Genomic DNA, 17,025 nt, shown 5'->3' on the forward strand with positions numbered 1-17,025 from the left:
ACTCAGATTAAATTAAATAAAACAGCATAATATAAAAAACAAAGGGGAAAAATGCTTTATCCCTCCACTGGTCAGCTCATGAGTTGCAGCTTCTTTTCCAGATGATGGAGCTGAAGCACAGCAGAGAGGGACCTGCATCATCCATTTTTAACTAATTCTCACCATTTTATTTTTTAAAGAGGACAGAAACAGTTCAGTATTCACCCACAAATGAAACTAATCTTCGTGGCAGCTAATTGCTCAGTTTATTAGACAAGTACAAGATAAATACGCTAGCACTGTTAGGTTAGACAACATGGAAATACACTAAAGACAAAGATATGAATCCACAGTTTCATGAGTCAAGATTAATGACAAAATGGTGAAATTGTGCCATTTCCCAACTTCAAACCTCAGGAAGTTCAGAATTCCCAAGAGAAAAATGAACAGTTTCTCATCCATCAGTTGGGTGCGTTTTCCTGTCATTTTCCTCCATTTGTTTCCTCCTCTGTGTGTTTTGTTTTGTTTCCTTTTTTCCTGATAACATCCCTGAGAGAGTAAGGGGACAGTCTGATGTTTTCTGATTAAACAGTGTCATTCACATCGTTCACATAATTGTTTTCAGTACTTACTATCCTAAATCAAAAGTGCTATTGAAGAAGTACTCCATCTAAAAAGCTAACCTTTCAAATCATTCAACACAAACAGGACAATATCAGAACAGATGGAGAAAACTTTGGTCAGTAACTCTCAACGACATGATCACAAAACTTCATTAAAAATCTTCCTGGCAGAGTTGACTTGTTCTGTTACGCCATGATGAGACGACGGAGAGTTTACCAAGATTTCATGCAGCTTCGATTCTCTAAATAATCATTCCAGATGTGTGAATTACAAACATCAACGACCTGATAACAGCGTCCTGCTTTCCAGCACGGGACACCAAAACAGAGCTGCACTTTTTTGCATCCTGTCATGAAGAAGCAGCACTTTACCTGATGGATTTTGATATGAATAAAAGCACTTCATCTTCTTTGTTACATAAGCAGAACCAGGTGCTGGAAGGCCTGACTAGACCCTGCTACTGGAAACCACCAGCAGTCCGTGCTGACCGTCTTACAGAGCGATCAGGCAGTAGGTCGGTGCTGGTGTTTTTATATCCTCGGGATTGAGTTTACATGACAGCCATCTTGCTGGCCTCTCGGACGCCGCTGAGGTAGGCTCCTGTCACAGTCTGAGGGAAGTGTCGGTTGGTGGCCTGGAAAATAAAAGTCAACAGACTAAACAAATCATTTTATTACAACAGAATGAGTTTTCTGACCAAACAGCTTATTGAGACACCTGATGAAACTGGGATTTAAAAAATAAATCTTAAAGTAAACTCAAATTAATACCATTTAAAAGCAAATAAACAAACATTTTATATTCAAATAATTTTCTTTTACAAATCTGCAGCATTATAGTTTTTCCACAGGGTTAAATAAAAATAAAATAATTCATTATCTATACCACTTAGTCCAATTCAGGGTAAAAATGAAAATAAAAAAAATAATAAATAAAATAAAAATTACAACATCAATTTAATTATGCAAGTTAAAATAAAATGTGAGTTTAAAGATGAAATTGAATAAATAAATTAAGATACCTTTTAAAATTAAAAAGATTAAAATTAAGATTAAATAAAAATAAATTCCAATGAAATAAAATTAGTACAGGGTGGGTTTGTTCTGGGGAGTTATATATTAAAAAAGATGACTATTGTATTTTCAATATTATGTCTAATTTTTCAAAAAGAAATCTGAACAACGAAAAAAAAAAAAGATTTAAAAAGGATCAAATTAGAATAATAAATTAAACATATTTTAAATAATAAAATATAGAATTTAATAGCTAAAACCAGATATAAAAAGAATGAAATAAATAAAAGCGATGTTACCTCGCCAGCGAAGAAGACTTTTCCGTGCACGTCTTCGGCCAGGATGTCGTAGGCCTCTCCGCTCCCCCCCGTCTTCACAAAGCTGTAGGACATCTGCGACCACATGTCTTTGCTCCAATGTGTCACAAAGTAATTGAAAGGTTCTGGGACCTCCTGTGAAGAATATTTGATCCGCTGATGAATTAATCAAGTAGTAGAAACAATAATTTTAGTTCATGGAGTCGGACCGACGAGGAATTTGTCTGGATGTAAAGCACACCACCAGAAACAGAGAAGTTTAACACAGAAAGCAAATCAGAGGATAGAAAAAGTCTCTACAGCTACAAACTACTGAGAAACACCTGAAAGCTTCGCGAAGCAGAACCTGGTTAAATAAAACAGGTTTGATATCAAATCAGAGCCTGATTCTGGGTCTGTTGGCAGACAGAAGTAGTTTGTTATAAAAGGTGAGGATGGACTCTGTCTGCAAACTGGATCTGAGATCTTCTGACCGCGTGAACGTACAGCTGTGCTCATATTTATTCATACCTTTCATTAAAGAAGAAAAAAAAACAGCTGCCTGTAAAATAAGCTGAAATTAACTAAAGTAATAATAAATAAACATTTTATGAAAATCATATTATTTTCTAATTCTGGTTCATTAGAAATATTTTTTTTTTAAAAAGCAAACAAATAAAGATAATTTATTACATATTCCATCACTCAAACTAACATTTAGTTGAAGAATCCTGTAATGTTTCCGCTCCAGTCAGGTGTTTTCTGTTCCTCTCAGTCAGACTTCTGCACCTGTTGACAGGTATTTTGTCCCACTGTTCAACAGAAAAGTCTCTCATTTGTCCAGGACCCATTTGTTTGTTTTTTCTTTCTTCAACTCAATTAGATGAAAAATCAGTGTCTTATATTACTAAATTATATTTTTGCAAATTTTTAGTTCTTGTTCCTTTTTTTAAGTCTCCAGTTATTTGAGTGACTGTTGTAAATTCAGCCTTTTCTTTAATGAAAAGACATATGAGCACAGCTGTAGCTGGACGTCATGCTGCAGCATCATGTCATGCAGCAGCATCATGTCATGCAGAACAACCTTTTTGTTTTATTCAACCTCCTTCTCTTCCCAGTTCAGGTCTGGACTTCAGCTTTCAACACATTTAGTCCCTCACAGAGCTGAGAAATCAGCGCTTTTTGTCGCCACCTCACACTCGTTTCTCAGGAATGCAAACGTGTTGTTTGCAGAGGTCAGGCGAGAAGACGGCGTAACGTTTCTTACTTCCAACTGTGGAAATTTTATCAACACTGAATTAGAGATGTTCGACTTGTTTCTACTCAAATCCAATTTACTGATTTTGTCCATCTCTTAATTTCTGATCCCAATTTCAATGGATGCCAATATCTTTGGAGTGAGTTTTCCCAAACAAAGAAAGAATCTCTCATATTCATCATTTTCAGTTGGAGGAGGCAAAGCTGAAGAGTTTGGTCTATAGCAGACTCAGACTAGACTTTACTGATCCCTTTAGCATGACTCCCTCAGGAAAATTACATTTTCCAGCAGTAAAAAAGGAAAAGTATCATTCACATGAAAACATAGATAAATAAAGAGTAATAAATAAATGAATTAATTAAACAATAAGAGAATGCACAAACAACTGTCCGGGGGTGTCGTCAGCTCCCTCCCCACCCCCGGTTTTTACTGCATCGAGGAGTTGGAGAGTGACGGCGTGATGGAGGAGTTTTAAGCTCCACCCAGGAAGCAGCAGTCTATATGTTATATGTTTGCATATTGTGCTGATAATTTTCATGTGGATAATATCGGTCGGCTGATGATATGGGACATCTCCACTCTGAATGAAGCGTTAGTCTGCGCTCCGCTGGGGGCCTTTCATGACAACGTGGCGGAGACAGGATTTACTGGTTACTGTTCAGAACTACCAGGATCCATCTGGGAAGAACTTTAGCTGTGGATCCTTTTGAAATTAAATGAAAAATACTTTATTAATTTTTGCCCATTAACTTTTTTATTAACTTTTGTATTTTATTTGTATTTTTTATTTATATTTTGTATTTTTTCCCACCTCTTCCTTCTTGGTTCCTGAGTGGCGATCAGCATCACATCTTCACACTCTGTCGTTATGTGTTTAACTTGTACACGTTTGGAGCATCAGTAGGAGTTCGGGGTTACGAGAGTGGTGTGTGTGTGTGTGTGTGTGTGTGTGTGTGTGTGTGTGATTATTGATGACTTTTACATGTATAACATCTGTTCAGCTGGGGATCCCTTAACCATCTACGCTCTCTTTCATCCCTTCACTCCGCTTTCATAATCATCTACACACACACACACACACACACACACACACACACACACACACACACACACACACACACACACACACACACACACACACACACACACACACACACACACACACACACACACACACACACACACACACTTACTTTACTTGTACAAGTCTGTACCCAAAATTTCTTCTTCTTTTTTTTTATTTAATATGTATGGGTTTAACCGTCTGGTCTTGCGTATCTGAATGTGTTGATGTCCGGTGTCTGCAGATGAATCGGCACCGCGTGCCGACGACAGATTTCTCCTGGTGGGATAATAAAGGTTCATTCATTATTTATTTTGATTTTGTTCTTTTGTTATTTATCTATTTCTATATCTACTTATTTTTTTATCCTGTTTGTAAATTTCTTTGTTTTTTTGTTTGTAGACGCTGCTGCTCTTGTTTTTTGTTACTTTATTTAGAAGACCTTTGAAAACAACATGGTGCATCTGAAGGGTTACTCCTCTGTCAATAAAAATGTTAAATAAATCTTTATTTAACATTTTTATTGACGGGGGGGGGGGTCTACCTGCTCTTTGAAAAGTTCCCGCAGGACCTTCATGCACTCGCCCACCACCTCCTTGTCGTCCAGGTCCCGGACAGCAGGTACCCGCCTCGCCGGAGATGACGGACATCAGCACCGCCTGCTTCCCCTGGAAAACACATGCAGACAGCTGGAGGCAGAAACCTTTCACTGCAGCCGGTGGTCCTTCTCACACCTGCTTTTAACAAACGCAGACTCCTCCTGCAGGACGTCTTTTAACTCATCCAGGCTTTCAACCATCAACATACGCATCAATACTTTCCTTCTATGCACGTTTTAATGCTTCTGCACCTCGCTGTAAAGATCCAGATTATTTATTGTTGGATTTGAAATTATATTTTTCAGTCTATACTTTATTTTGATATTTTCTCATCATGCTAGACAGAGATTTAAAGCCCCTCCTGGTCCTCCACACTCTGGTCAATATAAGGAAGAGTATTTTTGTGAATGAATATTTGACATGATAGGATGTAACATGAATGGACATGCATGCATTTACTTCTGTAAAAATGGATGTAAAGAGAGGATTTTAAATATGGAAATAGCTTGTATTCCAGGATTGATGTTCTGTGTAACTTTTTACAAGTTTTGTTTTTGATATCATAATTGTGCCAGACCCCAGGAAGAATATCTGTAGTCTGCTACAGCTAAAGGGGATCCTTAATAAACTAAACTCCAGTCAACGCCTCAGTATCCTGGAGACCAGATTTGCAGCTGAAGGAAAGGAGTACCGGGTCAGCAGGCCGCTGCAGAGCCGCATGCAGATGTTGGAGAAGAGATGCTTCCAAAAGCTGCAGATCTTCAGCATCTCTGTCTTTACGGTTGTTAAATATCTAACATGTTATAAATCAGCTGGTTTGGAGCAAATAGCAGAAATAAAGAAACAAACCTGCGGCTCGAGGTCATAGAAGACGCTGAACATGCCTCTCTTTTCAGGAGCAGGCGGGATGTGACCGAAGTAGTCGGCTCCTTGGATCTTCTTGTCCCAGAATCTGTACGGGAACTGAAGAGCGATCTGCAGCATGTGGGATGAAATCTTTCACCAGGAACAAACAAGCGTTCCAGGATGAATGCAGCTCCAGTCAGAGACGTACCTTCTCTATGATGCCGGCTCCCAGACTGTGGATCGCTTTCAGCTTCCTTTCAGGAAGCGGCGGGTTGAACTGAAGGGCGTTCTTCTGAAGCAGCGTTAACGGCACCGTGACCAGGACCTGGTGGAAGAGAGGACGTTAACGCGGCCGGTGGAACAGCAGCAGAGTCCGCGCCGGTGCAGGTTTCTACCTTCTGAGCCGTCCACTGGGAGCCGTTAGAGGACGTCACTTTCACAAGGTCACCGGAGTAGTCGATGGCCTGAACCTGGAATGAAAGAACACATCAAGCATGATATTTATGTCTCTCCAGAGTTTTATTGGGAAATGTCGGGATGTTTATAGGACTCAGATCTGGCTTGGCCCACTGGGCTCCTTCCTGAAGCCCTCGGTGAGCTCATTCTTCAGAGACTCGCGTTAGTTCCTGCTTTTCTCATCTGAAAACACGCCAAGCTCGTTTCACCGTGTCAGATGGAGATGATGTTCATGCCTTCATCTCATCTGGACTGGATGGTTGGAATTCCATTTCCACATGCTGATGTAAAAACTGGCTCCAGGTTGTCCAGATCGCTGCTGCAGGTCGTGCTAGTCCGGTCCTAATCCAGCTCTTTATGACAGAGCACGTTTTAAAATTCTGGTAGCAACATGTGGAGATGAACAAGCGCCTGGTTGAATCAGAGACCTCCATTAATCCTCGGCTGTCACCTTTACGTTTCCGCCTCCCAACCAGCAGACCCTGATCACATGACCTGACAGACCTGCTGGGAACATGGAGGGACCTGCTTCCTCTCAGCATGGCATCTGTCATCTCTCTTAAAAAGCATCTTATTGGTCCCGTCTAGCGGCGCCGAAGCCGTTCAGGTGTGGAAACGGAGGTGAGAACCAGGATGGAAGCTTCCCCACAAAGCCGCTGTAGTTCATACAAGGCTGCAGGGGGCGCTGTGGCGATTAGAGGAACACTCCAAAGCCTGAAGAGAGGCTGCAGAGCCTTTCAGACACGACCCGCCCGGTTCCGTTTAGATCTCCTGCAGCCAGGCGCCGTGTGGACGGCTCCTTCAACTCCTTTTGTTTTTCCTGTTTTTATGTCATGTTTTGTGTCTCACTGTGAAACACTTTTTCTGAAAAGCTGCTTCATAAATAAACATGTACTTCTTAGAAAAGTGACCTTCACTGAGGCAGGATGTGGACAAGTTGGTTAATTACTTTAACTCTTTTTTTTATTTTTATTTTATTTATTACATTTAAAATAGGATAGGAACCTGTTGTCCTCGTAGTATTTGTGCTTTTAATTAGATTTTAACTTCATTCAGCAGTTTGGTGCATTTTGTGTTAAATGTGTTTTATAAATAAAGTTTGAATTGAATGAAATGTCTGGTTATGAGCCACTGAAAAGCAACAAGGTCGTCTTTAACCTGCAGCTTTTCACACTGATGGCCGAACTTCTGCCAACCGTCTAAAAGTTGGAAATCTGGTTTGTTTGTCTGAAACTGGAAAAGGAAAGAAAGTGCTGACAAACCGGACATGTTGTCCGGATGTCGAGGCCCTCGGCCAGCTTGTGGAGCAGAGCCGCGTAGCCCTTCGTCAGCAGCGTGTGGTCTCCTGAGAACTGGGCGAAAAATTCGTTGTGGTCCCAGGATCTGGCAGACACCTGCGAAAAGAGACACGAACAATCCTTTCAGACTCTAAAAACAAGATGGGACCACATTCAGGTCTTTTCTACAGTTCAATTCAACTTTGTTTATATAGCGTCAAATCACGGCATCTCAAGACGCTACAGTCAGACGCCGAAGTGACTTCCGTCTGAGAGGAGGAGCAACACAAGCAAGAAATCACACAGCAGGAACATCGTAGGTCAGAGCGACGCTGCCAGGGTCAGTTAAAGACAGAAACCATCTTGTGTTGGAGCAACTCTTCCACCAGAACGCAGCCGTCGCCGCGTCCGCCTGCAACCAGCTGCCTTTATTTTGTCTTTAAATCTGAGACACTAATTCTCCATTAAATAACAAAAGACTTGTTCTGATGCGATGAAGGTCTTCCTGCTGGATGTTTCCGTGTTTTATCTGGACAACAACCCATCAGTGTGTCTCTTTCAGACAGAACAAAGCGCCTCGTCCACACGCAGCAGGTTTCTAACAGACCCAAGATATTTCCTCCGATCCCACCCGTCGTCCAGGAAAACGCAGATTTCTGCATCAACTACGATTCTTTTAAAAACCTGGGACCGGTGTAGATGCGCGACTCCTCCGTCTGCGTGAGGAACCGGCTTTCATGTTTCGTAACGTTACGTATGACGTCGCAGGTGTCAGAACTGCGTTGGCGTGATCCGTCGTCCTGACGCTCCGTGTGTGTTTACACTGTCGGCGGAGATGAAGGACGGCTATCCCGCCGCCGAACCAGATCACGTTGGAGGAAACTTCGGTGTTTTCTAGAAGTGACGTGTTGAGATGGAGAGGATTAGCGGCGCCAACACGCTGCTGAACTACGCGGCGATGCGAGACGTGTGGACGGGTTTGGAGGAAAACCCGGCGACGTGTGGACACGGTCTCAGAAAGCCGCCAGAAGCAGCAGAAACTCCCGCTGAGTGCTTCCCACCCGCTCCAACGTGCTTCCGCAGGCATATTCCAGATTACTGAGATGGAACTGAAGCACTTTCTCTTCCAGCTCGCTGAACTGCATCCCCGACTCCTGGAGAAAGTTCTTCTTTACTTCCTGAACCTTTTCTGTAGGAAACACACGAGCAGAGAAAGATTTTCATGATTAATCGACACATTCCGTCTTTGCTGTTTCCACATTTACAGGTTTTTCTTAGTTCACACAAAAAGCTTTATGGAGGTCTAGAAACATAAAGAAACGGCTTCATTTCAGACCAGAAACCTCAAGAAAAATAAACCAAAGTTAGATAAAAATGGATTAAAATGAGTTCAAATCTGAAGAAAAAAAGCATAAATTAGCATTTATAATTCTGGAGAGAATTAAAATATCAGCATTAAATAAAGTTTTTCTGTGATTTTACAAATAAACCATCCTGCAGTTTTACAAAGTATTTCGAGGAGCGCGGCGTGGTTAGTGGAGGAAGGAGACGATGTGCAATGTCACTAAAACAGTTCCTAAAACTGGAACAATTTCTCAGACGTGTCATGAAGCAGCTCAGAGAAGATTTTAGGAAAGAGCGAAACAGAAACGGGACTGAAGCGGTCACATCCGACAGGAAAGACGTGCAACAGTCAGGAGGACAACAGACGCAAACAAAAGGGAGAATCTTCAGGTAATCCGTGGTGACGGGAAGACATCTGGAAATCTGGCAGTTTTACAAACAGAGCCAACATCTTAATGATGTGACAGAAATGTGAATTTTTTTTTTGTCTTTTCTAAACGTGACTGCACAGCAAACATTTGCTGGAAGAACAAAACATGTGAAACACCTGGAAAAAAGGAGGAAAATAAGTATTTTTTCCCATTTAAAAAACACCCAACATGTTTAAACTGGACTTGTGGACATTTACATGCCACATTTTCCTCCAGCGGACGTCCGTCTGGAGACTTTCAGCAGCGTTTCAGCACCTCCTAGCGGCGTGTCCTGGCTCTGTGACTTGTCCTTCCTCCAATCCGACACCACATCCAGGATGGCGTTGAAGTGGAAGTCCATGCGTTTGTCGATGGCGGGGTCGGTAGCCCGCCCACCCTCCTGAAACAAGTCGCACCGCTCTCCCAGTTTGTGCATCTTGATGCCCATCTGCAGCAGAGATTCGGCACAAAGACACGGTTACTCTCTGGTTTGACCAGAGCTGCAACGCAGACAGTTCAGACTGAAGCATACAAATGAAATGATCAATTTTAACCCCCACAGGTGTCAAACTCCAGTCCTGGAGGGCCGCTATGCTGCAGGTTTTTGTTGTCTCCCTGCTCCAACACACCTGACTGAAAAGGATGAACAGGTTGACAAAAGGCTGCTGGATCCATTTGATTTGAATCAGGTGTGTTGGAGCAGTGAAACAACAGAAACCTGGACTGAAGTTTGACAAGAAAATTGATCATTTAAGCCAATTTTTTTGTCTGTTTAACAACAAAAAGCATCATCATTTTTAAAGGGATATTTGCCATTTATGACCATGTTTTTATCGTGTAATTTTCTGCTTTCTGGTGTCAATTAAAGACATAAATCATCTTGTGTTTGAGCAGACTTTCAACCATAACGTGATGCAGAATGCGTCTTAAGCTGTATGTCTCCTAAACGTCATGCTGGGTCCTGATGGGTTAAATACCAGGTGCTCCAGAGCTCCACAGCTTCTTTCAATAAAAGCTTTAATAAATAAATAAACATGGTCGCACATAATAAATTAAAATGTTTGTAGTCTGTAGTAAAATATTTTTAAAGGAATGCATTTATTTATCTTAGGATAAATGAAGCATTAAAAATGACATGTATAATAGCCTGCAACGGGACATTTCTGTCCTAAAGATCAAATGTGTCAGTTTAAAGTGATCTTTCACTAAGCCCCGCCCCCCCCATCGGTCACCGTTGCTATGCCTGCCAAGCTTTAAACTCATTTTCCCCTGCATTAAATATGGATTTCATCCCAAACGTCTGCAGTAATATTTAGAAACATCACAGAGAAGAAGAACACCAACAAGCTGCTGAGAAACATCCATAACATGATTTGACTCGACTGTTCAGGTTCAGAACAAACTTATAAAGGAACTAATTTTTACAGTTTTTGCATTGCAGGATGAGTCGAAACCATAGACTGTATATAAAAGATGGGCGGAGCCTCCGTGATGTCACCCGTAGGTTTCTGAAGAGCTGAATTGAAGCTCGGTGGGCAGTTCCTACCATCACCATGTTGGCAGGAGCATGCACGTCGTCTCGCCCGGAAAATACAAATATGGGCAAAGAGGTGGAGCTGAGAGGGGGGCTGTGAGCGTCATGGTGGATGATTGACATCGAGCGAACTCCGAGCTTTCTGTAGCTAAGAGCTAACCGAGCTAACCTGGAGATAACAGGAGCTAACCAGCTAACGGAGGTAAGTGGGCTAAAGCTAAGTCACGTTGTTAACCGGCTAAAAACCGCGGTTGTTCTACGTTCTTCTGACTTGAAGCGGGAGATCGGGTACCTGTCAATCAAAAGGACACGCCCCTAAATATGCCAAACTTCAAGATTAAATTACTTTTAAACGGGCAAGTTAGAAAAAAATTCACTCCCCCCAGAGTTGTCATGAAGGTAAACCTGACCTATTAAACCTAAAATGGATTTTTGAACCAGGCTGTAAACGTGTTTATTTCTGCCGTAAACGTGTTTATTCCTGCCGTAAACGTGTTTATTCCTGCCGTAAACGTGTTTATTCCTGCCGTAAACGTGTTTATTTCTGCCGTAAACGTGTTTATTCCTGCCGTAAACGTGTTTATTCCTGCTGTAAACATGTTTATTCCTGCTGTAAACATGTTTATTCCTGCTGTAAACATGTTTATTCCTGCTGTGAAGTTGGTCTTTTTAACATGGGAGTCTATGGGGATTTGCTCTGTTTTGCATCTGTATCTGTTGTTTTAACCCGTTGCTAAGTGTTTGGCGTCACTTACGAGTGTTTATCTGACACATTTGTTTCGCCTCAAGCGGGAAAAAAAAAACACCACCTTCCTCACCAGTAAAGCATTTTAAACAGCAGGAGAAAGTTTGTCTGATCTTTCTCTCTTGGTTACTGTTGCTAACGTATGATTGGTCAGTGGCTCTTCTAGGGCGGGACTTGGCGAAGGGTCAGTTTGAGGCGCCGTCACTAAAATGCTGTGATTATCTATGAAGGTGAAGAAATTTCAGCAATCTTCAGTCTGAACAGGGGAAGGAACCGGAAGCAGGATCTGTGAGGAGTGGAGCCCAGTGAGACTCGTTACCTGCTCGCACATCAGGGCGATGGGGTTGTTTACGCAGCCGTTGACAATCTGAGCACCTCGACCCACGGTGACGCCCAGAGACGAGTCGTCCCACACCCGACCGCCGATTCTGTCCCTCGCCTCGAGCACAACCACCTGCAAAATGGCTGCAGAAGGTGAGCACACGGCGGGAAACGTGTCGGGGATGGATCCTGGAGGAAACGTGAAGGACGGTTTTTACCCGAGTGCCAAAGTTTTGCAGCTGCCGCGCAGCAGCCAGTCCTGACGCCCCGGCACCGATGACGACCACGTTCTTCTGCGTGAAACCACAAAGATCAGACGTGTGAAGAATGTTTGGACGGAACGAACTGTTGGGAAAAGTCTGAAAGGAGGAAGCAGAGGACACTCACGGAGCAGAATCTGTCGGGAAGCAGCGGTCGTTTCACCGCCAGAACGCCCGTGTTGATCAGACCCTTCCTGGTCATGAAGTGGAGGACGCGGTCCAACTCCTGCACGCAGCGCACGCGCACCAGCCCCCGCACGATGATGTGCTGAGCACACCTCTCTGCAGTCAGCACCTCCTGCAGAAAAATCAGCATCAATGCATTTCAGAGCCGCCGCTGCCGCTGCCGCCGCTGCGTCCGTACCTTGCAGTTTCTGTGCCAGGACGCCAAGACCAGGTTCCGCAGAGCCAGATACATGGTGGGGTCGCGGGAAAACTCCGGAAACTCGTAAAGTTCGTCCAGCTCCATCATGTCTGGCCGCACACACAGAGCCTTGCCGCATTCGTTGGGCTGGTAGAAGGGCTGGAAGTACGGACAGAGACCTGGAACTGTGGAGCAAAGTCAGCGTTACTCCCATCTGACCCGGCATCGCCACCAGCTGGCGCCCACCGGCTGGCGCCCACCAGGCGTTTCTGCTGACTCACTCTGCGGCTGCACGCTCCTGCAGGCGTCCGCCCTCAGCTCGGTCTGGGAGACGTTGCTGGGAGAGCCCGACGGACTCATCCCTACGCAGTCGGGGTAGTACGCCGCGAGGAACGGGCTGGCCGGACTTTCCTTAAACAGCGGCGGTAAAATCAGCATGGAATGCCACCAGCTGTCGGAAACTTCGGCCACTCTCTGCGGGGACGAGACAGGCAGAGGTCCCGGCTCTCATGAGGAAAAACACACAACCTCTCGGTGACAGAAACAGGTGGATTCCTCCGCTGTGGTGAAGGTCAGCTGCCTTGTCTGCCTGGGGTGTAGCGAGCACGTGCAAGTCGCCGTAGTTACCACACATCCCTACTTACCAGGTCCTCGGGCTGGGAGCACTGGTCCGGTCCTTCACTCTGCAGGAAAAACTCGGTTTCAGTCTGAGAACTGAAAATGTTTCTGCAAACGGCTGATTTTCACATTTACCTTGATGTTGTTGAACTTCATTCCGCAGCGGTACGTTGCCGCCAGAGACGCGCTGAGCTGGCTCTCCTTCGTCAGCTGCCGCCATTTCCTGCAGTCCGGTTTGGTGCACTGAACCTGAAGGCAACATTCACACGACAACATTTACGGGAAACTCCTCAGACGAGTGAAACTCTCGGCCTCCGACACGCACCCAGAACGGCAGCTGCTGATCAGCCATGAAGGCCTTCAGACTGGGCTCGCTTTTCCCGTTGCTCGTCCACACCTTCTTCCACAGAGCAAAGGTCTCGTAGCCATCTTTGTGACTGTCGTGGAGGGATGTAATACATTTAATTCTATTATTTCTGAAAAGCTCCTTCTGAACACCGTCCTCTTACCTTCTGTAGTAGTGATCAAAACACTCGTTGCAGAAGTGCTCGCCACACGACAGGTGATACCAGCGAGACGTGTATCCATTCTTTGCACACCTGAAGCGACAGGCGATGTTAAAGACGATCACAGGCGACCTGAGGATGGGGTTTCCGGTACCTTACCTTTCTGATGCGCTTGCAAAACAAACGGGGTACACAGCCGAGCACCCCGCCTTCTCACATTTCCTGTACTTCTTCTCAGACTGGTCGTCCTCCTCCTCCGTGTCTGTGGCTTTTCTTTTGCACTGTAATCACCAGTTCAAGACAGCATGAGATGGACGCGTTGATGGAGCAAAACGTGCAAAAAGAACAGGCTGAAACGTCATTTAGGCAGCTTCGTTCTTCAACATCATCCGAGCCGTTTAGACTGAATTCAACAATGAGAGCAGCTCTCCAGGCTTGTTGACTGAGTCTTTACAAATTACATGAACAAAAAGTTTCTCCACGTTTAATAACACGGCAAAGAACAGTATGCAAGCCGAAATGCAGAAAAAGTCACAAAACTGCAGAAGAAGAGAAGAGTTTAACACACAGGATGGATGGGGGATTGGATCCAAGTCATGACTCGATGCGATCAGTTGGTTTCTGTGATAGGATATGTATGAATTGGCTTGAAATGATGTGAATGTAAAGTGTCCTGGGACGTTGTTGTCAAGTGGCGCTGTACAAATAAAGTTGAACTGAATTGAAGCCCTCCCAGATTTGGCTGTCTGGAAGACCCACCCCCCCACCCCCCATGTTGTGTGTTGTCTATTGTCTGAATTTGTGCTTTAGCTTAGAGGTGTGTTTTTTGTTGCATCTTCATCCTTCCCCCTTTAGGTGAAGTGTAGAGATACTTCTTTTTTTCTCTCAACAGCCACCCATCCTTCCTCATGTCATCTTTTCCTCATTTATAAGGCGGCGCCTGTAAAACTGGCTGCAGGGCCTAAGCTTCAGTTCGGTTCTGTAAACCTGTCAAATGTAAGTGTCTGTATGTAAGACCTTGGACGAGCTGGCTTTAACCTTGAATTTCCCCTCGGGGATAAATAAAGTATCTTTGATTTGATTTGATTAAAAACATCTTGAGGATGTTGGTGTTATCCCTGGATGTTAGAACTGGATACATCCCAGTAAGGCCCACAAAACAAACAGAAATGAGGAAGATGAATGACTAAACTGAGACAAAAACATCTAAAAGACCTAAAGAGACACAAAAAACAGTAAAGAGATGCAAAAAGACAGAAAAATGACAAGTTAAAGATAATCTGATAACAACAGATTACAATTAAAATGCAGTTCAGATAACAATTTTCCCCATCAATACAACAATAATCATGTCTCTATTAGGGTTTACAGGAATGTGAAATATTTTGAGCTGCAAATCCAACATGTTGAGGGCGGAGATGAGCTCACCTGTCCGGTTGGAGGGTTGTTGGAGCGCTTCACCCGGACGTTTGTCTGCCTGCCGGAGCTGCGCAGGGTCTGCCCGTCTCCCGGAGACTCCCCGGAGCTCCTCTTCCTGGCTCTCCGGGCCCCGGAGGCGTTACCGGGATAATCTATGACAACAATAAATATGTGGTGTTTGTTGTGGTGGGAAAACAATGCAGCTCCGCTCCAAACGGGCCTTTTGTTGTCGCTCATAAACCCGCTTCTGTGTCGGGTTTATTCAGGAAATAAAGCGAGAGGAACAGGGGTGAATGATCAACACAGAGCAGGTGGAGACACGTACACATCACGCAGCTCTTTAAATCCGCCAAACAAAACGTCCAGGTGTCGCTTTTAGCATGTAGCATGTAGCAACCACTCACCTGCGTCCGACAGCATGGCGGCCAGTCCCGCTTCTGTTCAGCCGGAGCTTCGCGACGTTTCTGAAACGACTCAAAAAGTCGCTGAAATCTTCTACCTTTTATTGTTGTGGGGGAGAAAAATCATTGCCGCTGCTGTCACAAGAACACGACTTCCTGTTTTTAAGAGGAAATGGGCGTTTTGGGGTTGGAGGATTTTTTTGTACCCCGTCGCTCGCCGTCGGTGTTGGAATGTTGCTATAGCAACAGCAACACGCTGATGGTTTCTGGTTCTGCAGCAAAAACCGAACAAAGAGATGTTGGACGATGATTTTAACAAAAACTTTCTCTCTTTTTTTTTTTTTTTAGCACCAAACTAACAGGAAGCAAAATAGCTTGTTGAAAATAAACTGATTTGTTTAAAAAAAAAAAATTGAAAATGGGCCTTTTTATTTGGAATATTTTTTTGTAACCCGTCGCTCGCCGTCCGTGTTGGGACGTTGCTATAGCAACTGCAGCACGCTGATGGGTTCTATATAAAAAAACATGGAGATGTTGGACGATAATTTTAACTTTCTCTTTTTTTTTTAGCACTGAACTAACAGGAACAAAATAACTTGTTGAAGTTAAACTGATTTGTTAATAAAAGATCAAATCTATCGATATTTCCAGATGGGTTCAGCCAAAGTTCTGCCCGAATTGACGTCGGAACTGCCAGCAGTTCGGCTGAAAGTAGCGCCGCAGTCGGTAAACACGTTTTATTTACTTCTCGCTTGTCATAATAATAAAAAAAAAAAAAAAAAAGAAAGAAAGAAAAGAAATCTCTGGAAATAACAGAACTGACGCATCTTAATCAGAGCGAGGTGATACTGCAAATGTTGGTGTCGATCCGATACAAAGAAAATCCGGGACAAGTATCGTCAAAACTGATACCGATATCAACATTTAAAAAAAAAAAAAAAAAAAAGTATTTATTATTAATTAAAAAGTTAATTTCATTATATTTATTTTAATGAATTAATTATGAAATTATTTTAATTTTTATATATAATTTTTATTAAATTATATTTATTTTATTTAAATTTTTTTTGTAAATTAAAAAGTTATCGATATTAATACTGATATGGACTTTTTTTTTTTAATTTAACTTGTTTGATGATTTTGCCTTCAATTTTTGGATTTTTCATGAAGGTTTTGAGCAGGTTTATTATATTAAAGGAATGCAAAAGAAACACAAATCTGGATGTATCAAATATGATGGATTGTGCATTAAAAAGCTAATAAATACATTTTTTATTTTTTTGTCTTGTCCAGCATTTAAGCAGGCAGAATGATTTTCTGGATGCTGTGTTCTACTGGGCAAATTTACTTTGCCAAGGGAAGCATCATAGATATAACGCTTCCCTTGATATTCTGGATACTTATTTTCTTTTTCTTTTTATTTTTGCATAATTGTTTGTATTACAAAGTTTGTACTGCTGGACTGGACCGGAGAGGACGAAAAGAAGAGAAAACAGAAATACACCTCATAGAGAGAGAAAAAAGGGAATGAGAAAGAGAGCTGCATGTTTTATTGAACACTTTGACAGTGACAGTAAAGTTGTCTCATGATGTGTCGACAGGTCTCTGCTAAAAGTCTTGACATCAGCAAGGTGGTTGGCCTTCTTGAGGATCCTCTGACTGTGAGTTAAAGCCTTTTATCATCCATCTGCT

General features: G+C 43.0%; 2 protein-coding genes across 2 annotated transcripts in view; one reads left to right on the forward strand and one right to left on the reverse strand.

Annotated features, from left to right (window-relative positions):
• Window positions 1-226: 226 nt before the first annotated feature.
• Window positions 227-15,471, reverse strand: kdm1b (lysine demethylase 1B). The gene is given in 22 exon segments (XM_079258943.1): window positions 227-1,237; window positions 1,916-2,068; window positions 4,778-4,858; window positions 4,860-4,901; window positions 5,682-5,807; window positions 5,887-6,003; window positions 6,074-6,148; window positions 7,397-7,528; window positions 8,473-8,600; window positions 9,442-9,613; window positions 11,764-11,898; window positions 11,984-12,058; window positions 12,153-12,323; window positions 12,390-12,574; window positions 12,671-12,863; window positions 13,034-13,072; window positions 13,143-13,256; window positions 13,333-13,444; window positions 13,517-13,606; window positions 13,673-13,794; window positions 14,942-15,084; window positions 15,337-15,471. Coding segments are annotated over 22 exon segments (2,505 nt in total). The 5' UTR covers window positions 15,353-15,471; the 3' UTR covers window positions 227-1,153.
• Window positions 15,472-15,984: 513 nt separating this feature from the next.
• cfap69 (cilia and flagella associated protein 69) overlaps window positions 15,985-17,025 on the forward strand; it is a gene marked incomplete at both ends in the record, with an annotated part of 56,841 nt that continues 55,800 nt past the window's right edge. The window contains 2 exons of the mRNA XM_079259255.1: window positions 15,985-16,059; window positions 16,935-16,994. Of these exons, the coding sequence (XP_079115381.1) occupies window positions 15,985-16,059; window positions 16,935-16,994 (135 nt within the window). The remainder of the gene's footprint in view (window positions 16,060-16,934; window positions 16,995-17,025) is intronic.

Source organism: Telmatherina bonti, assembly GCF_933228915.1.
Source record: "Telmatherina bonti genome assembly, chromosome: 19".
Taxonomy (NCBI): Eukaryota; Metazoa; Chordata; class Actinopteri; order Atheriniformes; family Telmatherinidae; genus Telmatherina; species Telmatherina bonti.